The sequence below is a fragment of the Anoplopoma fimbria genome, chromosome 17 (genome assembly GCF_027596085.1).
Source record: "Anoplopoma fimbria isolate UVic2021 breed Golden Eagle Sablefish chromosome 17, Afim_UVic_2022, whole genome shotgun sequence".
Classification (NCBI taxonomy): Eukaryota; Metazoa; Chordata; class Actinopteri; order Perciformes; family Anoplopomatidae; genus Anoplopoma; species Anoplopoma fimbria.
This window is the reverse complement of record NC_072465.1, coordinates 17,487,773-17,514,765: the sequence shown is the minus strand read 5'-3', so window position 1 is coordinate 17,514,765 and position 26,993 is coordinate 17,487,773. Positions and strand designations below refer to the sequence as shown.

Here is a 26,993-nt window from a genome sequence, read left to right as displayed (position 1 = left end):
TTATTGTACATAACATGTTCTGGTGTCATAAAATATTGATTCATTTTTAAAGAGACAACGCCAAGTTCTATGAGCCCAAAATGTTTTGCTACATTTCCCAAAAATCATGTGCCTTTAAGGGAACACAGCAGCTTAAATAAATGTATGCATGGCTTGTGACACACACACGTCAGCCCGAATCCAAACCATCCCCTACACCCCCTCCAACCCACAACCACTCCTTTTGCACGTATACTTGGAGGGTCTGCAATATTATCCCAAACCTGCAGGCAGTGGAAGTTGGTTATAAAACCATTAACAGCTAGTCTATGGCTCAATCCCAACGTCCACACTCACAGACTCACAGACTTTGAGGCGTACTCCTGCAGAGTCAGTGAGGGTTTAGGGTGGCCCCTCTGTCAAATGGTCAAGTGCTTGAGGGCTCTCTCGCAGACATTTCCAGTCCTTTATGAACACTGTCTGTAAGTCTGCATTTCTTTGCCACAATTCATAGCATTGTGACTTTAAACACGGGGTTACCAGAGAGGAAGCCTGGTGGCGTAAACAAATGAAGAGTGTGGTATATTCAATTTACAAAGAAACATTAACATTAAGGATTGAAGATGGTTTATAAAAGCACATGAAATCAGAGGAATGCAAGCAGAGACTCTTACACAACTGGTTTATTCATCAACCATTTATTTTATTAATTTTGCTCTCTGAAGCTTTTTTTAACAAATACGAGTAAATAAATGATTTGACCTTTGCCTCTTGTCTGGTAAGGCAAGAGCCTGGAAGACATACAAATCAGACAGTAAAAAAATAAAAATAAACATATTGTACATAACATGTTTTGGTGTCATCGTGGTCCCAGAGAGTTCCAGAGAGTTCAGGGTTTAAAGCTTAAAGGGGGACATTGGGATTGGGCCTAAACCAAGCTGATTTGCGCTTACTGAACATATGCAACGCCGTTTTGGGTTCATCATGAAACAAGCTCCATACAAATGGTTCCATATGATAACCTGAACAAACATTTAGTCATAAATTGCTCAAACTATGACGACAGGCGTATCATATTGTTACAGACGATAACAACTTAAAGATTACATTGTATTTAGGATCAAATAGACCCATGTCTCGTCTAGAAACAGTAGATGTGTTCATTTGATTAAGTGCTGTAAATTTACATACAACATACATGTATATTTATTATTTTGTACACCTATTAGAAGCTACACCCCCATTATCTATAATTCAACTGTGCAATACTCTGGTTTACTTATTTATATTGTCTATTTAAACAAATATTCTTGTTTAATTATACTATTCATGCATTTTTTTCCACACTTAATGTTACGGAATGTGGTGTGGACCCAAAAAGCAGAACGACCAGGAGACGGATACAGTTCTGGCGCTTTATTTAAAGCAGAGAACTGAGCATACAGACAGGCAGGATAAGACTCACAGAGGGAAACAGGCAGGGGATCAGGCAGACAGAAATCAGAGGAAGCGGAGGTTAAACTCGGGGTCGGGGACAGAAGGCTGAGTCGTTGACCGGGGCACAGGCAAGGCAGGTAAGTCCAGACAGGCAGGCAGGCAGGCAGGCAGGGTCGGCAACGGGAAATCAGTCCGGGGGATAACGCTGGAAGGTCTGGCATAATGCGGAGTACGATCTGGCAGTGAGTGTGTGTGTGAGACTGGTGTTTAAATACTGCAGAGTTGATGAGTAGATAGAAGGCAGGTGTGTGGCTTGGAGCAGGTGAGTATGCTTGTGCTGATGAGGTGATTAGGTGAGTGAGGGAAGAGTGTGGTGAGAGAGTGGGAGGGGTGACACACCCACCTCAGAGACACACACACAGAGATAACCAAACAAGGGAAAACACATGAAACACAAGGAATAAACAGAGACATGGCCATGGTCATGACACTTAATCATAAATCCCATTTTCAGCATAATTTGTTATATAGTTTTATATATTTTAGTGTACATCATTTACATATATTGTTTATATTTTCCCCATATATATTGTTGTTTTATTGTAGTATAATGCACATAACGAAAAGTAACCAGTAACGTTAGAAACTTCACTAACGTTCACCAACGTCGTGAACGTGCTACGTAACGTAACGTAGTGCTACGTAACGTAACGAAGTTTAACGCAACCCCTAACGGACAGTTCCCTGCATAGATATATATATCTATGGTTCCCTGTGTATATACCACGTAGCGTCACTTTACGCAGCGTCATGTTTATACGACGTAGCGTCACTTTACGTAGCGTCACTCTACGCAGCGTCATTTACAGCGAATGTATTATTAAACTTTACAAGCCCCCCTTTGTTGTCTACTTTACGACAGATGAACGGCTCGGTCGACATGACAACGATTCCACCTGTTAGTTAGCTGTCAAACTTCACTTCCGCTTACGTTACAAACAAAGAATGCTCCACAATCTTATTTATTTTTTACTGCTATTTAACAGGAACTATTGCTATTAAACAACTACACAGAACAGCATGCAACAGCAGCTGGCAGACTTAGAAAAAGTTAATTGGATACGAACCTGCCCCGTGGTGGCATGGACGACGATACACCATCAATAAACGCTTCCTGCATCGGTCACGTGACACTGTTCTGCTGCTTACAGCTGCAGATGGAGGTTGTGTGTTTTTAAAGACTAGGTTGTACAATAGCTTTAGGTGGATACAGTTTAAAATGGGGGGTTCTTTCTACTTCAGCTGCAGAAAAAAAGTGCTTCTGGAACCTCATCAACAAAAATGCATCACTGGTGGGATCTTGGTTCGATACCCGGCTTCGGCAGTCGATGTGTCCTTGGGCAAGACACTTAATTCCAAGTTGCTCCCGAAGGCTTGCCATCAGTGTGGACTGGATGATGAATGTTATTTAGAGTCTGATGGTGGCACCTTGCATGGTAGCCCTGTCATCAGTGTGTGAATGGGTGAATGATATGTAATATACTACTGATTGTAAGTCGCTTTGGATAAAAGCGTCTGCTAAATGACTGTAATGTAATGTAATGTAATCTATAGGTGCAAGGTTCAGAGGGGGGAATTACAGAAATCTAAATTGGTGCAATTGTCTGTCTTGAAAATTATTGTATGGGGGGAAATAAATAGGTAAAAAGAAAAAAGCTGGGTTTCTGGCCAAAAGATGATGTGGACATAAGCCAATATGACACTGTACAAGAGGCTACATGAGGTCAAAACAAATACTATAAGTCATTACCACGATAACTTGCTTCAGCTAACGACTCCTTTAACACATGTTATGTTGTAAAGCAACCCAAAAGTGCAATGTCCAAAATAAGATACACTTAAAACTGATACAGTCTGTTTAGATTGATATTTGTAATTGGTACGCTGTAGATATTAGATTAAGGATTTATTAATATAAGTAACATTTGACATTGTATGGATTTAAAGTAATGTACCAAAGTTGTTAAAGGGGGCCCTCAATGTACGAGTCCCCTCTCCCTTTCATCCTGTCTTTCTCTGCAAACTTTTAAAGTCTATAGTCCCACTTGCAGCAAATATCAGAGTAATTTAAGTCAAGCAATATAAGAAAACGCTTTTCACATTTATCAGCAAAACAAACTTTTCTTGTAGTGATGGAGTCCAAATGCTCTTTTGACGTCTTAAAAAAGGTTAAGAATATTAGATTATTAAACATCTGTACACCTATTTGTCTTCTATGAGCTGTAGTTGGTGTCATTGGCTGCTGCCCGTCACTTGGGGGCAGCTGTAGACCCAATGTGTATTATCCACACAAGAGGGACCTCTGTTGGTGTCTGTGTGGTATAGCTGCTTTGTACTTGAGTCATTGACGTTCAAAGTCGGAAGCTCATCAATCAAATGCCATGAGCTCTAAATTCTCCATTTCCAACTGAAAAATAACAGCTGTCCTCTGCAATTTATCAGCAAGCTGCTATAGTCTACACTGAACCTCTTACATTTTTAAAACAGGAATAAAACATTAGAATAATACAAACTGCTGACTTTGAGTGGATAAACATTTAGCTCCTGTTTGCTCTGCATTGTCCAGCTGTCTCATGTCATCACTTCCTGAACCCAGACCTACCTCAAACAAAGCAGGTGCCCTTTTGGCCAAATAATGGTCCAAGTGTTGTTGACCACACTGACTGTCGCCCTTTATGGTCCTCTCTTTTCCTCCTCTGAACAGTTGTGGTCGTTACAGCAACTTGACTCAGCAGCTCCATGATCACATCTAATACACATAATGTAATTTAGCATCTAAAATTAGACTTTACCTTTACCTTCAGCTTTACCTTTTAAAAATGTTTTTATTCTTAAAATTGTACCACCTAAAATTGTGAGTTACTCTTGTTTTTCTATCCCCAACTGATAGTTTCTTGTGTTGTTTGGATGTTCACATTTTATAGGAAAAATATGAAAATCAAGCTGCACAGTACGTTGTAAAAAATAAATCTCACCAGATCCATTTAGTAGCTATTCTGGAGCTGTTCAAAGACAAGACAAGACTATCAATCTCAATTTCTAAGAAAATAACTCCTTAAAGGGCTCAGTAAAAGTATCTTTTCTTACCTTTTCATCTCAACAACGTGTTTTAGTTTAATCCCAATGTAATGTGGGCTACACAGAAAACACACACACACACACAAACACACACACACACACACACACACACCATTACCTCACAAACAGCTGTAATGCCTGTGATCACGCTGTATAGCCCTCCCAAGTTGGCCAGCCACTGTGAAATGTAAACAGTAAACAGGATGGAGCATCCTGTGTATGTGCCTGTTTGAGTATGTGCTTTCCTGAACCTCTCGTTGTGTTTGTGTGTGTGTGTGTGTGTGTGTGTGTGTGTGTGTGTGTGTGTGTGTGTGTGTGTGTGTGTGTGTGTGTGTGTGTGTGTGTGTGTGTGTGTGTGTGTGAGAGGAGGGGTCAGCTGCTAAAGAGAGAATGAGCCCATGCAGAGCGTGCTAGCCCAGCTGTCACTGCTATAACTTCAGACTTGAGAGACCGCAGGACGCAAGTGTGTGTGTGTGTGTGTGTGTGTGTGTGTGTGTGTGTGTGTGTGTGTGTGTGTGTGTGTGTGTGTGTGTGTGTGTGTGTGTGTGTGTGTGTGTGTGTGTGTGTGTGTGTGTGTGTGTGTGTGTGTGTGTGTGTGTGTGTGTGTGTGTGTCGGCCCACACCCCCAGGCATTCCCCTCAGCCCCTGGCTTCCTTCCTCCCCTTTGTTAAGCCTGCGAGGCAGACTTTGTCAAGCTGAGCCAACAAACGAATGCATATGAATGTGTGCTGTCATCTTTATTAGGCCCCTTTGCCAACACCCATTACATTTAACACGGGTCCTTACTGAAGGAGATTTCACTCTCAGTCATTCCCTCAACCCCCCCACCCACTCTCACTTGTCAGACGAGGAGGATTATAGTGACCTCAGTCTGGGATAAGTTGAATACACAACTAATACGAATCTAATAAGATAAATAATACTGAGCAACGAACAAAGGGGGATTTTGTTATGGTTGTTTATGGGTGATTATTTGATATGTGACTTTAAGGGCAAAGGTAATTAGTGGTAGTTTTATATTTCAAAGGTGAGACCATCTTTCTTTGGATTCTCACAAAAGTATCTGTCTTTACCTGCAGCGCTCACTGCTCTTTGATGAGGTCAGTGCCAATGCAGGTAGTGATGACTGACCGGGGCGATGCCACAAATAGACTCACCCCATGCATGTATGACTAATGATCTGTGTTTTAAACCACATTCTTACAGTTTGTCTCCTCATAAGACAAAAACTTGTTGGAGCGTGTTCTCTCTTTTGTTTCTGAACGCTACGCCGCACACAATGTAGCCCACATAGACAACAGACACCCACCCCAAATTCCAGGGAAGAGAGGTAGTGTTTTTCAGAGGTGGCATGTGGAGCTTTTTAAAACGAGATGACTAAGGGCATGGAAGGGGAAAAACAAAAACAATGCAGAGCACAGAATGAAGAAGCTTCCACAACATCCATGCTGTTTGTTAGGAGCATAAAAGGATGGTGGTTTGGGATTAGTGTAATTATTAGATCACACTATTGTTGGCAGGTGCTTTACAATGTGTGCTCCCGTGGTTTTGATTTTGTTTTTGTGAGGGACAGCCTGTATTGAAGTTGCAGAGATTAGTGACTTTAAAAACTTTTTTCTGTTGAAGTTTATGTGTAGTTTATCAGTATGGTTTCATATTGTGTCAATACAAGTACAGTAGTGAATTGAACAATGGCGTGGTTGTTGAGCTAAGATATCTTGTGTTTTTGTCGTCATCTCTGATTGTTTTTGCCTTGTAGACTTTTTGTGTTATCATAAAGATTACACATTCTTTTGTGAGTTGCAACGTTCTACATCATAGGGTCAAAAAACTATAAACCAACAGGATTATCTAAAGAATGTTATGTCTCCTTTAGCCTCGTTCCAGACCTCTGAATCAGAGCACATGTCTGATCTCTTCTGTGATTCGAATCCAGCCTGATTAACAGACTCAAGTCACCAAGTGAAGTCATCAAGACTTCTTTTTTAACTAGGCTACATTGTTATCACTGCAAAGCAGAAAGCTCTTCATTATTTGATAGCAGGCAGACTTTTAAATACTATTGTTTCTATAAAAATAAAGATATTGCTTGAGTGTACATGCTTCAAATTATGATAATTCACATATTGTGACAAATAGGATTTTTAAAACCTAGTTTTAACATTAAAAGCAAATATGTTTAGTTAAAGAATTAATCAGCACCAAGGATATCAATCAAATGTACACATGCAATGTTAGCAGAGGTAAACGTAACTGTACAAGTACTTCACAACTTTGAGGTACTTGTATATATTGCTCTTTTTATTCCACTGCTGTTATTTAACAGTTAGAATTAGTAGTTACTTTTCAGGTTAAACATTTTCGTACAAAACATATAAGATAAGATAAGATAAGATAATCCTTTATTAGTCCCGCAGAGGGGAAATTTGCAATATGATGATTTTACAGTTTATGATGCATTATTATGGATTGAACTAACAAATGAAGGAGTTAAAACTAGCTCCGCTTTGACAACCACAACATTAAAGTACACTTAAATGTTAAAGGATCAATGATAATGATTCCATAATATAATAATGAAATACTGACAGTCTTTTCTATATAATGAATACTTTTGATACTGTAAGTATGTTATGTTGCAAATACTTTTATACTTCACCTAAATGTAGTAAATGTAATGGAGTGTTTCCTCTTGGTGATTGTGTGGCATTGCTATTTTACTTAAGTAAATAAGCGGAGTACTTCTTCCACTACTGATGGTTGTGCTGTAGTCATCAAAACGTGTAAACAAAGGTGTGAATTCATTAATTCCTAACTAGGTTTTCGGGGGCCCTCACTGAGATGGTGGAATGGTGGAAAACAGTAGGCGTATTTTATGTTGGCAGTACACAAAAACTCCCCGGTGTTTTCAATAGTGTTCTACCTCTCTGTTTGCTGATACCACGAGGCGTGTTAGGAAAGCAGGGGGTGTGAAGGGAGCAGGGTCTGAATGATATGGTGTCGCTGCTTCGGCCTGCTATTCACTGACCCACAAAATGCCGACCCAGCCCCCAGTGTGAAGTACTTTTGTGCTGTCATCACCTTCAGAAGCCGGGGACCAGAAGGGGGGGGGGGGGGGGTTGTTTGGGCACCCGGGGGCTCAGCGCCGATGTGAGGCCCCAGTCTGCTCTCCAGCAGCATGCATGCACTGTTAGGTGGATAGAAAGAAGCCTGTATTGTAATGAAAGCATTTGCATACTTGTGTGTTAAAGGGGATGTTAACCTTTGACACCTTGGAGAACTGGATGACAACAGAAACCACTTCTCAGAGTCTAAGCGTTAACACACTCGAGAATAACACCTTAGCGTACCTCAGTGTGCATCAAAACCATTGAAGAGAGGAGGGAAAGGGCTGCGTGAGTGCTTAAGATGGAAGTTTCCCTCAAGTGGCAGTTCACACTCAAAACAGAGTGTGTCGGATCATTTGAAAGTGAGGGATGTCGGTATCTTAAAGCACGGTGTCAGGTCCTTGTGGGAATGAAAAGCAGATTGCATTATTTTCCTCAGGATAGACATGATCATTTTAAAATGTAGCTGGTAAAAAGAGCTAATATTTGAGAAAACAAGTTCAACCTGAAGGAAAACAAACACATTAAGTCTAATTATTAGAATAGAGGCGTATCTTTACCTGCAGTGCATGATTTAATAAGAAGGCAGCAGTTTTCTTCTTCTTTTCCTGTCCTGTTGGAAATACTTATCGTGTTAAACTACAATTTGTGTTTGAGCAATTAAAGTATTTGTCATTTGAAGGTCAGAGAGCCATAATTCAGCCCACACTTAACTTGTTAATCTTTTATTTCACCAACATCTTTAGCCCTGTCTGTTGAATGATTAATGTCCGTGTATGGTAACGTCGGACAAGACAATGTCTGCCTCTTCAGTTGGTTTTTTGGGGGGTCTTTGTCAGGGTGGCGGGCTGTGTTTGGCTCTCAAATCGAGGGGCTCTCCTCTCCAAGTACACGGCGCTTCACAGAGAAGACTTGACTCTGAAATTCCTCCAGATAAGAGTTGCTAGGTGATGCTATTGTCAGATCTCCTTTGTGGTCACATATTCATACCCAAATTGTAAGGTTCTTTATGAGGAGCGTCTCATTAGTAGTCATATATTCATACCAGACCACCCCCTCCCACTTGACCCCTCCTTTACCAGTCGTGGGAAAGATAAGTCCTGGACGAGATGTGGAGGATTCGGGCAATTACTTGGGCGACGGTCAAAAAAGATTGTCCAGCTTTAACACTATTTCATTTTGAAAGGCTAGTTAAGCCCAAACATATTTTTTACTCTATAACTAACACTTATTGTTGGAAACATTTAGCCCGCTGCCACAACGTAATATCCCAGCACGGATAAAACACCCAAGAAGGTTTTTAAATGAACATTTAAACAGCCAAGTGCAAATGTACTCAAGCAGGACTAAAATAGATATTTTACAACTTTATGCTCTATCAACCTGTGCAAAACACTAAAGCTACAGTTCATGCTAAGAAACTCAACAGAAGACCCAAATGAAAACTGACACATAAATGTTAGAACATGTAATGTTTGTTTAAAGATGCGTAAAGTTCAGCCTTTAATAATGGAACTGTAATGTTCAATTCAGTGTATTGCCCAAAATCTCCTCACCTGTGAGAAAAATACTAATAAACAAAAGTATATATAAACAATAGCACAAGACACGGCATAAAATACTAACATATTTATTCACCTTCAGAAAATCCTATTTTAAATGCTTAAAATGTTTTAAATCTTTTGATAACTACCAAGTTTAGAACTATTGTTGTATTGGAAGTAACTATATTAACTTGAGTACTGTACTTAAGTACACTTTTATAGTACTTATACTTTAATAATATTATGAGACTACAGTACTCGACTCCACTACATATCAGGGGGAAACACATATTTTACTCCACTATTTATTTGTTTGCATTTGTTATAGTTTTAGTAACTTGTTACTGTACAAAATAATATTTGATACAGAAAACAGATGATCAAATGCTAAATAATGATGAATTGATATGGATCAAACTACCCATATATGCAAAGTGCTCCACCTCACCAGCTATAACACAAATGTTGGATACAATGCATCTGTAATAAAAACCCATATTACAGGCTATAATAGTAGGAAAGAGGTGATTCCAATCAGTACTATAACTTTTGATACTTAAAGAATATTATTTTACAACTTGTATACAAGGGGTCTACATACTGAGTGAATATAATAATATACTCTGGAAGGGTTAATTTGTATGATACAAACTTTTGATTCTTTAAGTTATTTAGCTTACAGCATGTTTAAACAATTACTTGATCTTTTGCATTTAGCTTCTTAACATAAGTTACCTCGTGCTGACTTTAATATACAAATGTGTTTGATATGTTAATTAACATGAAAGTATAGAGTTTGATTAAATATTGATTTATTAATTTTACCAACACTTCAGTATAATGACAGTGCAGTTTATTAGAGCCTTCATCCTTCTCAATGAAACAGGTGCGGTCAAATAGTCCTGGCCCCGCCCCCATTTCACCATATTTGGAGAACTTCAGCATTCCAGAACGCGAGGGGCGGGGCGATGACGCCACCTGTTTGTCAATGGGCTGCGGGGCTCGTGCTCACTCAGCCTGTAGAGTGAAGTATTTGGAGAAGAGGAGCCAGCGGGCCAGACGGAGGAGAGCAGCGGCACTTTGGGATTTCTAACTTCTTTTTTTTTTAAAGTTGTGTGGAATCATGGAGCTCCGTCGGGTCAACTTGTTCTTGTTTTTATTCATCAATCAAGTATTTATCAGCCTGCAGTCGAAAGAACGTAAGTTTTTCACGCGTTGAGTAAAAAGAAACGAAGTTTAGCCGAGTTTTACCGGACAGTGTGAGTCAGGAGGTCGGAATTTGATAGCCTGCTTAAGTTTTATTTCTGTTAAAAAAAACAACAACTGTAAAATTAAGTAAATATAGGTTTAAAGTGGACTTTCTGTTCTGTTTAAAACATCAATAGTGTGGTGAATAGCGCTTTTGAAAATACCCATTAACCAATTGAACCTTGTTTTAATTAGTTTGAGAAGTTTAGATCATTTCGATCGTAGCGAAACAGATCCGATTATCATTTTTTAATTAAAGCATTCAATTTTTTTAAGGAGATTTACTTTTTTTTTGTTACTGGCCATTGTCAAAATGTAATGTTAAAGGGCACCTGTGAGATGCCGTAACATGTCCGAGTTCTTGTTTCACTTGTGGCGCATATTCATGTAATTCTCCCTTCATGGTAATTTAACTGCCTACGCCTTTCTCAGACATTATTAGTCCAGTATCCTGGACCTGGAGGACACGGTCAATAAAGTTGTGAATCAGACCGACATGCCTGATTAGACTGTCAAAGCATGGCATGTGCCCCTCATAAAGCTGCTGCCCCCTGAGATCAAGGCAGAGAATCTAATTGTACAGTCCAATTGTAGTCATTTTCTAATTTAACAGCAATGTCCAAATACAAATTATATGTATATATATGTATATGCATTTTTTTTTATATATATATATAAAATGTTGCTTCTGTGCATGTTGTAACTGTGTCATACGTTTCTCTGTTTGTCTCTGTAGAAGTATTGCTGGACATGAAAGCTTCAGGATCAGAGTTGGGGTGGTTGACGTTGCCATATGAGAACGGAGTAAGTATTTATACCTCAACAGGCATTTTTTCCAGACTTCAGGTTCAAGAGTAAAACTGTCTCTCTCTCTCTGAGTAAGACGACAAATGATTCAGAAGGGCAGCTGAAGATTAGTTGATGTGAGGATTTGAATACCCTTTAGCAACAATACCCGAGGCCTCTCAATGCTCATTCAGTCCACTAAAAAAGCTCTGGTGGAGAGATGGAATGAGTGGCAGCTCGATGAGGTTTGGCAGAGCTCAGATAGTCTTGTGTTAACGCTACCCTTTCATAAAGAACTTATGAATGCCATTAAAATGTCAAGGTTTAACCTACTTTTAAATTTACAGTACTTTCGAGCATTTCACACAATCAGATGAGGTTGTTTTTAATTCCAGCAATGACCCAAGGAACAAAAATGTAAGATTTTCTTGTAATTCTTCTGTGAACTAGATATAACAGCAGTGAGATTATTTACAGTTGTGGGAAGACATAAGTAAAAGAGAAAGGAAAGAATGGTCCATGTGTGGAGAACATCCCTCTATCTATAGTTCAGTGGCTTTCCATCTAAAAAAAGCAACAGGACATGGCCACTTCCACCGTGTGGGCAAAGTTTCTTCTTACGTTCTCAAAGATCTAAGGGCTCTCGTTCTCTCGTTCACTCGTAGTATTTCCCCCCTGTCCATCAAACTTTGCTTTGTTCTATTTCAACTTTCTAACACTTGAAACATGTATTTTAAATGTGTACCAGGGGTGGCTATTTGCAAGGTGTGGTCTTGGCTTCAGCAATTTCGAACAGTAGGCATTAGAAGTTGGATTGTAATTATAAGTAATTGTCTGGAATTTAGTATTAATTTGGTCAAAATATAGAGGAGAAAATATGTGTAACTATGAAAATGACAGATTTAAACGATTTACAATGACTCATAATGTGCTGCTTTAATCTTATGGTACCAATTTAACTTTTTTAAATAGTGTAAATATATATGTTTGCCATTTCTTTTCTAACAGGTTAAGTTAAGCATTGATGTATTTCTTTAAACACTGCAGTAGCCTACTATAGTGCTAACATATGAGGTGTTAAGTTTAATTGTTGTATAGAGGCTTTTAATCTTTCTGCTCGTCATCGCTTCCCTCTCTTAAAAAACTCTTAATTGCTGCCAATTTTGCTGCCACTGGGCTTGTAAAGCTCATTTAACTGCCATGAATGTTAGTTGGTAGTCTACAGTAGTATTTTCTGGATTTCGCAACACATGCAGTGGAAAACCACACACGTCGTGAGCACGGCACATGTACGGCCAATAATCTTAAAGTGTGGAAAAAAAGCTCCAACTCACTTCTGCTCTTTATGAGCTTCTCAGTCAGCATGAGAGAAGAGGTGTCTCATCAATAAAACGGGTTCTCAGCAAGAACAAAGCCTCTGAACCCTGTACTTATTCCCTGAAGAAAAAAGTTTTTCTCCTTTTCATTATTGTAGCTTTGTAACAGTGATTTATTTGTTTTGCCCCTCAAACTAATCCATCTCCTCTGTCTTTATCTTTTTTTTCTGTTCTACAGTGGGAGATAGTCCAGACGGTGGTGAACGGCTCACTTTTCTATACTTACAGCGTTTGTAGCATTGACTCTACTGAACAGGACAACTGGTTACGCACAACATTCATCCAGCGGCGCCCGGCGTCCACACGAGTCTCAGTGGAGCTCAGATTTATTGTGCGAGACTGCAACACCTTTGATGGCGCTTCTGTTGCCTGCAAAGAAACCTTCAACCTTTTCATCTCAGAGGCTGATGCCGACGTAGGAACCAACTTCCGTAAAGGCCAGTTCCGTAAGGTTGCCACCATCGCTCCCGATGAGGTCACGCGAGGCCGCATGCTGAAGGTCAACACCGAGACGAGGACCGTGGGGCCTCTGTCTCTTAAGGGCTTCTACCTAGCTTTTCAGGACATGGGTGCTTGTGTGGCTCTGCTTTCTGTCAGAGTGTACTACAAAACGTGCCCGTCCACAGTGCAGAGCTTGGCCGCCTTCCCGGAGACGGTGGCGGATGCTCTCAGGGAGGTGGAGGGAGCCTGTGTAGAGAACGCCGTCAGTCAGGCCACCCCACGCATCTACTGCACTGCTGAGGGAGAATGGGTGGTTCCTGTGGGCCAGTGCCAGTGTCTCGCCGGCTACGAAACCACCGGGGACTCCTGCCAAGGTAAGCACTGCCAGAAGTACGCCATGCACTCAACTGAGGCGTGTTTGTGCCGCCGTGCACTTTGTAGTAAATTAAACTCCTCCAACAACTACTTTGGCAAGGCGTGAGGAATGAGCACAGAGGAATGTTAATTGTGTCTGGTTTGTTTGGAAATCTATCACAAAAACATCATCATCGTCATATCTGTGTTGAAGTGGGTCGGATGGCACAGACGGAGCCTTGGGAAGGGAGGAAACGGGCAAGATGTCCAAACTTGTTTGTTTTGTTTCGATATTACGGCAACCACAGATTGCTCCATATGATACAGATAAAAACCACTGGGAAAATTTCAACAGCTTAATTTCTCATCTCTCTACCTGTTGGCCAATAGCACATTCTTTCTGCTGCCTTTTTTCTCAGGACGCAGGAATGGGGCTGGGCCGAGGCTTAGTTTTATGGATAGGTCGATGTCTGGAGGTGATAATGTACAGCACAACAAGCTGTGTCCCAATTCCATACTGTACAATTCTGAGTGTACTTTGAGTTTGTCGCGTATTTACATTTGGAGATTAGACAACATGTACTCAAAGACAGTTTGTGTCCTAAATTTGAATGCGTTTTGAACGGGATGTTGACTGATACTATTGTCCCACAATTCACTGCTCGGTAGTGAAATGAAGAGCTAGTTAAAGCTGGAAAAGAGTTGAAACTAAAACAATGAAGTATTCAATATTTGGGAAACCATTTTGCTTTCTCTTTGGAAGAGATTCATTCACTCTGAAGTTGTAAAGTACATTATTTAGAGTATACAAACTGCAAAAGCCGTGTACTACAGTGCCCACCGTAGACTGTTGTAATCTAGTAGCCTGTGAAAAGGTTCTCCTTTAAAAGGAAATGAGAGTAAACACTTTAACTATTCAGATAAAGTGTTTACTCTCAGGAGAACTTTTTCACTTTTTCATTCAGATATTTATAAGCAGGTAGTTTTTAAAAACAAAAAAAAATCCAACATTATAGCAATTGGGGAAGATACTTTTGAAGGTTTGTTCTTTAACCTATTCATGAGTCACACCTAGAGTAAAGTAAAGTATGCAAAAACCTTGTCCTCAAGACAGACCTGTGAGTTACATATACAAAAAACAAACAAATGGATATTTATAGTCTAAGACATTACTGCGGCGCTCATATTGAACTGTTTGTGTGGAATTTGTCTTTCTCGGGTGTGGTGTGTTGAGCCGTCTGGAGGAAACGTGGGAGGAGAGAGGGCACAGAGAGAAGAGAGGAAGGAGGAAGGAGGGAGGAAGGGCACAGTATGCTGCAGGGATTTCTGAAAGGAATTCTTTCAGCCTCACGTCACCTACAGCACTGATTGACTGAAGGAAAGGACCGTGTGAATGTGTCGGAATGACTACCTGAGTGGTGCGTCTTCTCCTTACTGAAGTATTTGTTTTGCGCCTGTTGCTAAGGCGACCGGAACCACAGATTACAGGGATGGGGCCGACACGCCTATCAGAGGTTAGACTGAGTCAGGCTGTGGTTTGTGAGAGTCACCTTGACTGGCAGAGTTTGGTCTCTTTTTGGAGTCATTCCTGTAAGACAGCAGATCGTTCTTACCACCTTCAACAAATAAGCAATTAGTTGACTGACCAAAAATATAAAGCAACTATTTTGATAATTTATTCATCCTTTAAGTCCTTTTCTCTACCAAAAATGCAAAGAAATAGTTTCTACCCTTTCAATTTTTCTTCTCTGTGTTTTATATAACTTAAAACTGAAAATCTTTGCCTTTTGCACTGTTAGTCGGACTAAACAACACATTTCAAGATGACACCTGGAGATTTAGGGAAGTTCTGACAAGCATTTCTTTTCTTTCTTTTTTTTTTACATTTTATAGACCATATGAATAATCTATTAGTTTCTAGATTAATAGTTAATGGAAGTTTTTATTGTTATTCACAGCCCTAGAAACCACTGATAGATAAGTACAGTGCTTTATATAGTAATTATTGTCCTGAGGTTGTAAAAATTAATAAAAAGAGGAACGCAGAGAGGAAGTCATGGCAGAAGATTGTTTCAGTCTTTGAAGTTTCTGACAACATGTGGACTCTGAGCTGAACACCTGAAACGGAAGTTGGCAAAGTAAGACAGGAAATGTCTACGACGGGGAAAAAAACTTTGATTTCAAAGTCTGGAGGATGACCTGATCATTAGGACGCAGGAAACATTTTATAACAAAAGTTAAAACACGATGAGTATGTTGATGCTTGTTCCAACGCCCTATTTTCAGTTAACAAGAGAAAATGAGATCCGTAGAGGCTGTTCTTCTTCTTCATGTGCATTCCACTGAAGAGCACAACTGTTGTGGGAAAAGGAAGTTAAGCGACATGAGGAGGAATGCTGACTGACACAAATAAGAAGGTTGTCTTCGCTCGGAGCCGGCGAGGGCGGGGAGTCGGGCGACAGTTGGTGCATGAGGGTGGTTAGCTTCGTGGCTGCTTAGTTAGGTGTGGAGTGTAATTTGGTGAAGAGGATTAGTAGAGCAACAGGACAGCTGTTAGCCAATGACATTCCCCGCTTTGCCTCCCTTTGCTCTTTCATCCGGTGGTTGAGACACACAACGAGCTCCCTAATCCATGTTCCCACTCATTAGAACAATGGGTCCACACAAAGAGCAAAAAACAGATTCAATTAACAGATGCACCGGTGTGGAACTTAAGCCCTTTTCACAAGTGAGTCGTAGTCATAAAGGAGCGTGGGACGATTTAAGAGAACAATTTCATTCGGGACGGGGAAATAAAAGTTTTGGACCAAATTAAAACAATATTTCAGCCCCTTTTTTTTTTTTTTTTTTTTAAAGATAACACAATAACCCTGAAACTTTAATTCAAAGTAAATATGCGAATCCATCTTTGCCAAAGTGTGCATTAACAATGTTTGTATTCCTACACTGCGCACATGCCGCCATTTGTGAGCTGTATAATGAGTGAGGCAACATATTTATGGCACCACTCTGTCCAATCTCAGAGACAATAGATGAATGGGGCTTGAGTTTCTTTGGTACGTGACAGAGGTCCTGCTGCTGCAGCTCAAGATGAAATGGGCTGGCCCCCTTTTCTTATGCGAAAAGACCTCAGCTACACCCCCTCTGTCGCCGAGTGACTCCCCAGAGAGAACTTCTGTTGGTGCTCCAGACCTTTACCCCCATCCCCCATCCATCTATTCATCTCCATCCCTCCTACTCAAACTCAACCTGCTCCTTCTCCTCCACTGCGGCAATACTTGGAGTGCAAAGGTCTTTCTGCCTGAATGGTGAAGTAACGCGACGCGTCTCCAATCCAGGGATCACTCGACCTCTTCTCACGGCCACCAGCACAGGGGCCAGATGAAAGCCCCCTCCTCCCTTCAGAGAGACAGAATAAAAGCAGAGAAAGATCTTTCATAAGATCCATTATTTTAAAGTTTTATTTTTTTTTACGGTTCTTGTGCTCCTTATCACACCAGAAAGTACATGTGTCTGTTTTCATGAACAGACTGAAAATCATACTGTTTTCCAGCAGCTTTTCCTATTTCCTGATTCTCTCTTCCTCTTAACTATTCAACCTTGGATGTTGTCATTTGTGATTTGGTGTAAGAGGTTAGCGGAAGGAAGGAAGGAAGAAAGAGAGGAAACATCAGCCTCAGACTAAATTGCAGCTCCTGCGTCCTGGTTTCTGTCCACTCTGCAGGTTCATTAACCTCGCATGCCCTGGAAGGCTGTTTATCTGTGTGCTCAAATGTCCATCCAATTCTCCACCAGTGTCGAAGGTGCCATTTCCTTTGGCAAAAACAGAAATATTATCTGCCAGAGAATATGAGCCAAGAGTTCCGGGGGTCAGATCAGATCACATCACCTGATGGATTTAATGCTCTGCTGTCATCCGGTTGACACCGGCAGTGTGACCTGAGATTAGGCCCTTAGGCGAAAAAAGGCAAGTAGAGGCAGATCGTCAGGGAAATCCCGTTTTCACTCCTGAGTACAAAGTCTCAGTGATTATAGGTTACTCACAACAAATGCTTCCTGTCGGGTGGAACGGACTGGTATTACCAACCGCTTCATTGTTTGCATCCAGATCAATCATCCCTTCCTGTGTTTGTCCGTTTCAGTTACTCCTAATGTCAAGCTTAAACTAACACACACACACCTTCTCTCTATCTCTCAAAGAATGCAAACCAGGCTACTTCAAGACATCTGTATCGAGCGAGTTATGTCAGGTTTGTCCTGATAACAGCAAGCCCTCTGCAGCCGGCGCCACCGAATGTCAATGTGAGGAGGGCTTCTTCCGCTCCCCATCAGACACTCCTTCGTCACCATGCTCCGGTAACGACCGCGCTCACTGTCCTATTACTAAGTCATATATTGGCTCATTACAGTTGGGTCAGAAGATCAGGCTAACTTTTCTGTGTCCTGTACTTCCTCCCATAGCTCCACCCAGTGCCCCTCGTGACCTGACCTCCACCACCCTGTCAGCAGAGGGCAGGCTGCAGCTGTCCTGGAGCCCGCCGCTGGTGACCGGGGGCCGCAGTGACCTCACCTACAGTGTGGTGTGCGAGCTATGCGACGGGGCCTTGTGCGTCCCCTGTGGCGAGAAGATCCGTTTCGAGCCGGGTCCGACAGACCTGCAGGACACCACTGTCGTCGTTGGTGACCTGGACTCTCACCTGAACTACACGTTCACTGTCGAGGCTCACAGCGGCGTGTCCGAGCACGGTACCGACAGGCCGATCGCGAGCATCACCACTACTCTGGACTACACAGGTAAGCTTGATCACACGAAAAGCTTTTTATCTGTGCTTTGACTTAATCTTGTGTTATTGTTTTGTCATTAAATTGGCTTTTAAATTGCAACAAACTGAACATGTACATTTGGTAAAGAAGTGACCATAACATTTTGTTATTACACCAAATGGTGAAATATTTAATTCGGTCGACAGGTAGGAGAATACTAAGGGTAGACAATATATAGAAAAAAACCTCCCGCACTTTAAAATATTCCTGTAGCAGACTTATGAAACATGTCATCTGTTTTAAAAAAATGTTTATAAGAAATTCTTAGAAAATTAGAATCAAGTTGGTCAAACTATAACTTTTTATATGTTTTTTTGAGCTGTTTAAAAATAGTCTGTCTCCAGAATTTAGATATTAAGACATTGTTTCATGTTGTATTGTATTTGCTTGTTAAAGCCATTGTAAAAAAAGAGGAGCTTAATAAACAGAGAGGAATTCCGTCTGACCCACTGAATCCCAAAGGCTTTTATTTCCAAATCTCCTTTCCAAAGACTATGATTAGTCACTAACCATTATTTTGCTTTCTGTCTCTCACCAACTGTTAGATCCCCCAAAGGTGACGTTGATCCATCTGGATGATCGCAGCCCCACCAGCCTGTCTCTGTCCTGGACTCTGTCTCGCAGGCCTCCAGCCCACATCAATCACCGCTATGAGCTTATGTACCGCAGAAAAGTAAGACAGAGTGCTTTGTGCTCTTTTTTTTCCTCTCTCTTCTCCCCTCGTTCAAAGTTAAGGCTGTAAATCGTTCCAAAATTATTCTAATCCACCCACTTTCCTCTCGGCAGGATGATGAGGGCGAGCGTGATGTGACCACCTACACAGTCCTGCTTTTGGAGAAAAGTTCCGTTCAGATTAATGACCTCACCCCAGACACTACTTACATGTTCAGGGTCCAGGCAGTGAGCCCTGAAGGAATCCCCGGCAGCTACAGTGTGGAGCACGAGTTCCTAACCTCACCATTAGGTACCAACAGCCCTAAATCTACAGCAGATGAAACTAGTCTATCCGTATAAACTCTTATTTCACATATTGAGTTGCTAAACTTTTCTTTTTCTGTGATTTTTTTATTTCTTTCACAGCTGAGTCTCAGACCCAGAACAACTCCACCATGGTGATGGGAGCCGTAGTTGGCGTAGCGATTATTCTGCTTGTTGTGGTGGCCGTCCTGCTGCTGCGTAAACGGTTGGTAACAACATGCTTCACATCCACATCCAACGCATGTGTCATTCAGATAAATGTTATCTACAGACCTGCAAATCTGTGTGATTATGTGCCACAAGCTCGAGTAAATGAAAGATTTTCTGGTACGACGGCTCAGGGAGGGTTTATCAGTAATAGCTGGTGCTGCCATTGAAAACAGCTTTGGTTCTTTTTCAGCAGAGACTGACCTGCAATTACTAAAAAGCCAGTCTGTATTCTGTTTAGTCCTGTAGTGATTATTCGTGTTTTCCTCTCAGGAGACTGAACTCTCGTGGCAGGGGAGGACCTGAAGATCCCTACTTCTCAACAGGTTAGAAAACCATTCTGTACATGCAATAATAATAATAATAATAATAATAATAATAATAATAATAATAGTTAATTATGTTTTTATTGACTCTAATATTCTGGTCATCATTTCCTCCTTAGATCAGCTCAAGCCTCTGAAGACTTATGTTGATCCACACACGTATGAGGACCCTAACATCGCCATCCAGAAGTTTGTCACAGAAATCGACCCCACTGCCATTAGCAAACAGAAAGTCATCGGTGTTGGTAAGTGTTTTAGTTTTAAAATAATCACCTGTCTTCCATTTAATGAAGTATCAGAGTGCAATTTTCTAATGTTTCCTCCTGCTGTGTCCGTCTGCTGATCAGGAGAGTTCGGGGAAGTGTTTTGGGGCGTGATGAAGACTCCCAAGAGAGGGGAAGTGGCCGTGGCGATCAAGAACCTGAAGCCGGGGTACTCTGAGAAGCAGAGGCAGGACTTCTTGGGCGAGGCCAGCATCATGGGACAGTTCTCCCACCCGAATATCATCCGCCTGGAGGGAGTTGTCACCAAATGTGAGTCGATAACCTCCGACTAAAGTCAAACAATCATTCTCAACTCATTTGTATCGACTGTTTGTATGCTCTGCCTTCACTAAACATAAATTTTTGTTTGGATTTTCAGTCAAGCATGCCATGATAGTGACAGAATACATGGAGAACGGAGCTCTTGACACATATCTAAAGGTAGGTACATGCATTTTTGTTTAGGGTCACATGACTTGGATTCAAATTGAGCTTAAGACTTCAATTTAATAATTTTTAGTCCTTAATATTCCTCAAGGGCGCAAACTTAAACCTCAGCAAACTGTTTTGAGTTTAACAATCTTATCCTTTTCTTTTCTTTTGTGTTTCTGTATATTTCTTAACATTAGATTATATTAAATGGTGTTTTTAATTTTTGTACAAAATGTTGAACTATTCTTTAATACATTAAATGAAGTTAAAAGCCCCCTAAAAATGGAATTACATTGGTGTTTGACTGTAATTAATGACAGAACAAAATTCTTGTAAGAATTAATTATAAGAAAGAGTTATTTAACAGATGTATTGTTTTCCTTTAGGACCGTGATGGAGAGATTCCGTCATATCAGCTCTTAGGGATGCTGCGTGGAATAGCTGCCGGCATGAAATACCTCTCTGTCATGAGCTACATCCACCGTGACCTGGCAGCAAGAAACGTTTTGGTCAACAGCTGCCTGGAGTGTAAAGTGTCTGATTTTGGGCTGTCGCGTGTGCTGGAGGATGATGCTGAGGGCACCTACACAACAAGAGTGAGTCAAACAGCTGCATGTTTAACAGCCTAAAAGCAAAGATGGAACAACCCCATTTTTTTCTAGTAATGAATGCCAGACTGCTAATGGTATTTTCACTCTCAAGTGTCCAATCTAAAGTGTTGGTCTTTCAGCGCTGTGTGTTTCCACTCCATTCACACATTTAACATGATTTGCTCATGTTTCTCTTCTGTCAGGGAGGTAAAATCCCCATCCGCTGGACGGCCCCCGAGGCCATCGCTTACAGGAAATTCACTTCAGCCAGCGACGTGTGGAGCTTCGGCATCGTCATGTGGGAAGTCATGGCATTTGGAGAACGGCCCTACTGGGACATGAGCAACCATGAGGTATGTCCAACTCTTGCGGTTGAGATGAAGGATTGTTTCGGCCTGTGTAGGTCAAACTTTAATGTTTTTAACCACTGAGAGTCTGTGCTGGGAAGGTGGTGGTAGAAAGTTTTCTGAAGTCCAAAAAGTTTCCCACCATCCTCTTCAAATTAACTGATGTCAACAGACGAACAAAGCACTTTTTCCAGGCTGTCTGTCACTGCACTCATAAATATGCTTTAGATCTAAGAGCTGCCTTCCCTCTTCCTCAGGTCATGAAGGCTATCAACGAGGCCTTCAGGCTTCCTGCTCCGATGGACTGCCCATCCGCCATCTACCAGCTCATGCTCCAGTGTTGGCTGAACGACCGCTCAAAACGACCTCGCTTCACAGACATCGTCAACATTTTGGACAAGTTGCTCCGAAGCCCAGAGTCTTTGAAAACCATTGCTGACTTTGATCCACGGTATGAACTATATTTTCATTGAAGTTTATGATTTGGTAAAAAAGTAAAAGAGTAAAAAATGTAAGTAACTATTATAACTTTTTTTTTAAACTTTTTTTATTATAACACACCAATCCTCTCAGTTGCATAATGATATTCTGTGAGAATAACACAATTTAAACTGGATATTTATAAACCCTTGTTGTGTGTTAATAAGTATATGAAACTGATATTCATCTTCCATTTAAATTCCAAGATTTGTCTACGATGTTTTTCTTTAACTAGAGCTGTATTAGTCTTGGTATTTGCCATTAAATAATACAAATTATTGAAACATCTCTGGGTTAACAGTAACATTGGTTCCCACTTGTTCAAACATCCTCACATGCACTCAGTGAACATAATGTGGCATTAAATGTTGACTAATCCAAATGTACATTGTTCCTCACAGCGTGTCCATCCGCCTGCCGAGCACCAGCGGCTGTGACGGCACCATGTTCAGGTCGGTGCCCGAGTGGCTGGAGTCCATCAAAATGAACCAGTACAACGAAAGCTTTGCCCGCGCTGGGATCACGACCATGGAGCAGGTGCTCGCCTTGAGGCATGAGTAAGTGCACATATGGCACAGGTGCAGCTCTGCTGCCCTGCTCTGATTCAATCTGGCACCAGGCCACTCTTTGTTGTAACACAGAGGAAGTATTGAGCTCTCAGCTTTAACATTTGTCAGCCAGTTTGTGAATGCAGAAATACCTCACTCTGCCACGTCATTCCTCTCATTCTCTACTGCCATAACTTCAACAGCAGTGGCCTTTTTTTAAATCTGGTGTACTGCCACAGTCCTGCCTCAACAGTTAATCAGTTAATTCAGTACTTTAAACAATCTATTTAAACCATTTATGCATTACTTTCAGCTGAAATATGTGGATATTGTTTTCCAAATAAAACACAATTTATATATTTTTTAAATTAGTTTAGAAACTCCCCAATGGGAATCCGTGCTTTACAAATACCTCTGTAGTGTCTTTATGCAAAACAGACTCCATATTGTTTTTAGCACTCTTAAAACGGTGTCATTTATCTTGTCCTTTCAGAGACATCCGGAATATTGGAGTGCGGTTGCCCGGTCACATGAAGAGGATAGCATACAGCATCCTGGGTCTGAAAGACGAGACCAGCTCCCTCAGCGTGTTTGCAGTGTGATCTAAGCATTCCTACAATTCAAAGTGCACTGACCGACCATGCCATTTCACTCACGAACGAGGAGGACTGAAGTGTGTGTGGGGGGGGGGGGTTTGAAACTGAGCTACACTTCAGGGGGTTTATTTTGTGGCGCGACTGAAGAGGACCCTCCAAGCCGCTTGGAAAGGACTGAGATCAAAAACACTTAAGTACTTTATGATAACAGAAGACAAATAATTTATCTTCATGTAAAAAAAAATGTTTTATATGTTGAACATAAACATAAGTTATGTGATGTAGTAAATCAAACAATTATAAGAGTAAGTGCAAAATGTGAGACAATGTGAGAGTGCTTGGTTTGTTTTTACTGAATGACTGAAAAATGTAATGCTCTTTATGATTTAAGGGCATTTTCTTCCAAGCACTCACTTTATCCTGCCAGTGTTTCTGGAACTTTAAATATGTTTGTTTTCTACATGTTTTATGATCAATGACATGAACTATTTTATTTCTACTCAGGGCAAATAATCACACATTCTTATGTTTAGTAGTTGGTCTCTGTATCACATGCATTCTTTTCCTCAAGGCTTGTTTGTTTACATCATGTCTTAATACAACTGTACCTTTTTTTTTTTATTTAATATTTATTTTATTTTGTATTTATGCCATTTATAACATGAGTATTGAGTAATGTGGGGCACATTTGCCAGGCTGTGTATTTTTGTGTTTGAATAAAATTTGTTTCCTTGTGACTGGATCACTTTCTTGTACTCAGTAGGTAACAGGTATTTGTTTTAAATTTTTCCAGAATTAAATATCCAAACAACTGTTGGATGGATCGCCATGAACTTTAGAACAGACATTATTAATATTATTATGGTGAACCCTACCGACTTTTCATCCAGAACTCATAGCAGGCTGATATTTATGTTTAATAGTGAAATGACTCGTCACCTATTAAATGGACAGTCTTTGTGAACTTTGATGAGCCCCCAACTTTTCTTCTAGCACACTAATTAGGTCATAAATGTAACTATTTGCATGCAATTTTGAAGCTAGGATGGTAAAAGTGACAAAAACACCGATATTGTTTAAGATGTACAGAAATGACAGCCAATAAAAAACTCTGCAAGCCTAAATGTTAAGAAAAAAACAAACTGTATTCCTTACATCTTCCTAGCTAATTTTTCATATATTTACTTACCCAACACTAGAAGTGACCAAATATGATTACTGCATCCTCACACAAACCAACTATGCAATACTGCCACACATAGCTCTCAACACTTTGTGCTAAAAACATGTTAAACTCTTCTTATATAGGTTGCCAAATGTCTTTCTTCTGACACCACTCACATGCCAATTGTTATGTTTACCTTACCAATACAAAAAAATCTAAAACAAGTCCAGACCTAAACTTTGTTGATCTTAACAGTTTGGTTTTCTTTACAATTTAACACTCCAGCCTCACAAAGCTTGTTTTAGGTGACGTCTGCCATCCAGACGGAGTTTATCAACCTCTGTGTCTTTGCCAAGGTGGAGCAGAATGTCACAGCTACACGCAACTCTGCTCCATCATTTTACAGTCACTAAGACTTGTTAAGTTCTGTCAGGTTTTCACTGGGATGTATTGGTGCGGTACTGTTTCTGTGACAACCATTACGGATATAGCCTTAAAAAAAGCAATGTCTTTATGAATTTGATCTAAGAGCTACTTTATTATGTCGTATTGACATTTTTATTATAAGTTGTGAATGACAGTTGATTTCATTTCCCACCTGATAATTATAGCATATTCCTTCACACAGACACAGCTCCACGCCCTTTCTCACACAAACACACACACACACACAAAGACTTATAGGCTCCTTGTTTGGGGTGCGGCTAGAAATTTAGAACCAATTGACCAACAGTTGAACAACCGTTCTGACACATTGAATATCTGCAATCCGTGTCATGTTCCAGTGAGGCTGAATCATTCTGGCACACACCCAATCAAACACACACCAAGAGGGACTCAGCGGACTATAAAAGACTCATAAATATAGAGTGACACTTTTTTCAGACACAAGAGGGATTAGAATGACCTATCTTGGATCCATGTTGTAGATACAGTCAGATACATAGAGATAATCCACTTACTCAGTCTGTACGGAGAAAGGTCAAAGTATTTTCTCTGAAGATTCAGGATCACCTTAGCGACAGCAAATTTACAGGTCAGATTAACAAAGACTGATAGATATATATTCATTTGTTCCCCTTTTTACACAAAGCATGTTTGACCTGTTTTTATTTTTTTATAAAATCAGTGAATCTTAGAAACCTGGTGACTGTCAGTTTGTGCCATGTAGTAATAAAGATTTACAAGCTGTAAATTATGTTTTTCAGGGAAGATCCCGGTCATTGGAGATATTTTCCAGTTCACTGTCAATGTTATTATCATATTTTCCAACAACCTTATAGAGGTGAATGCTGAGAAGGTGAGTCATGCAGTCAGCCCAGTTTATAAAATAGGGACCAAAAAAACACTGAAGAGGCTTGTTGGTTGATTGCCCATTTAGGCTTCAGAATAATAATATATTAGGTAGTTTGATATAAATCTGAAATTCAGCAGAATATAAATTAATTATAGTGTCACATTATGGCTATAATGGCTTGAATCAGATGGATCACTGGAGCTGGATTACACAACATCTTGTGACTTTGAGATAGGGCCAAAATCTTGAGTTTTTAAACTGTAATTAAAAACAGACGGGTTAGGTTACCTCAAATTGAGAGAGATCTTTTTACTTTAAACAGTTAATTTAACCAACCCTTCTTACAACGCTAAATGTGTAAAATTAAACAATTCTCTGAATGTAACTTTTCCATACCAATAATAAGATAAGATAAGATAAGATAAGATAATCCTTTATTAGTCCCGCAGCGGGGAAATTTGCAGGCTTACAGCAGCATAGAGTAAAGTGCACACAAGAGACATAGTAGAAGAAAGACAAGATAAAAGTAAAACATTTAAATAAAATAAAAAACAAGTATTATAAATAAGCAATAAAAAACAGTAGAAAATCAACAATAACTGAAATATTATATTTACAGACAGAAAAAACTATTTTAACTATTATTGCACAGTGTAAAGTATTGCACAGGTTTTTATTGTCATGTTTTATTGTCATGTGTCATGTGGTCTGCTGGGAGCAGAGTTGGTTGTGTGTATGCCTTCCTTATATTCTCACTCCTTATGCAGCAAGGAGAAGATAGCACAGTCATAGATACTTTTTTCCCACCAATGCAAACTACCATCGAGTGTGGACTCCATATCTGGGACCATGACGATGGGGAGCAGTGGTGTCCAGACTGTCAGAGCTCACAGGGTATATTGATGCCTAATATCTCCTCCCTGCATTTAACGTTTCAACGCTGGAGTTTGGTGACCTCTGGCGGTGGGCGAAGCGAAGCAATGCTGCATTCACGTACTACCTGTAAAATCCCCTTCCAGTGCACTTGGACTCAACAACATTGGACATGCGGTATAAAATGGAATATTTCATGATACTGTTGTTAACGTGATGTGAGAGTTGAGGCCAAATAGCGGACGACGGCGCAGAAATATTCAAATCACTGTTAAATATAATAATAATAAAAATAATAATAATAACTTAAAAAAAGAAAATCTTAACATAACTGAAACGTTATCATTACATCTGCTGCAACTATATGAGTCTACATATCTAAAGTTAACTCACATTGATTGCCTTTTGAATGCATATTTTTGTTTTAGTTTAAAAACGAAAAAAAATACGTAATTGCCAACTTTCTGAAAAACCTGAACATCACAAATTACAGCAGCTAACGGAAGTGACGTTGGATATTCCTGTCAGCTTCCGGGTTCTGCCCATGGATACGTGACGTCAGGAAGCGGTCGTCAAGTGACGTTTTAGTTTACGGAAGTTTTGATCAGCTGGCTGCACTTTGAGGCTTAACACGCTATTTGGCGAGAATATTCGTTA

General features: G+C 40.3%; 1 protein-coding gene across 1 annotated transcript; it reads left to right on the top strand.

Annotated features, from left to right (window-relative positions):
• The first annotated feature begins 10,177 nt into the window (after positions 1 to 10,177).
• epha2a (eph receptor A2 a) lies at positions 10,178 to 23,735 on the top strand. Its single transcript, XM_054616197.1, has 17 exons — positions 10,178 to 10,404; positions 11,190 to 11,257; positions 12,794 to 13,430; positions 17,611 to 17,766; positions 17,872 to 18,204; positions 18,780 to 18,907; positions 19,021 to 19,198; positions 19,315 to 19,417; positions 19,693 to 19,745; positions 19,865 to 19,990; positions 20,093 to 20,278; positions 20,388 to 20,449; positions 20,827 to 21,036; positions 21,234 to 21,383; positions 21,635 to 21,828; positions 22,259 to 22,414; positions 22,899 to 23,735. Exons 1-17 carry the CDS (start codon positions 10,329 to 10,331, stop codon positions 23,005 to 23,007), a joined length of 2,925 nt encoding a protein of 974 aa, XP_054472172.1. The 5' UTR covers positions 10,178 to 10,328; the 3' UTR covers positions 23,008 to 23,735.
• The last annotated feature ends 3,258 nt before the right edge of the window (positions 23,736 to 26,993 follow it).

Bases quoted from the DNA above. Each gene is read 5' to 3' on its own strand.
- epha2a (XM_054616197.1), top strand. From the start codon at position 10,329: ATGGAGCTCCGTCGGGTCAACTTGTTCTTGTTTTTATTCATCAATCAA. The intron at 11,258-12,793 runs GTAAGTATTTAT...TCTGTTCTACAG, and splicing joins CGTTGCCATATGAGAACGGA to TGGGAGATAGTCCAGACGGT. The intron at 21,384-21,634 runs GTATGTCCAACT...CCTCTTCCTCAG, and splicing joins GGGACATGAGCAACCATGAG to GTCATGAAGGCTATCAACGA.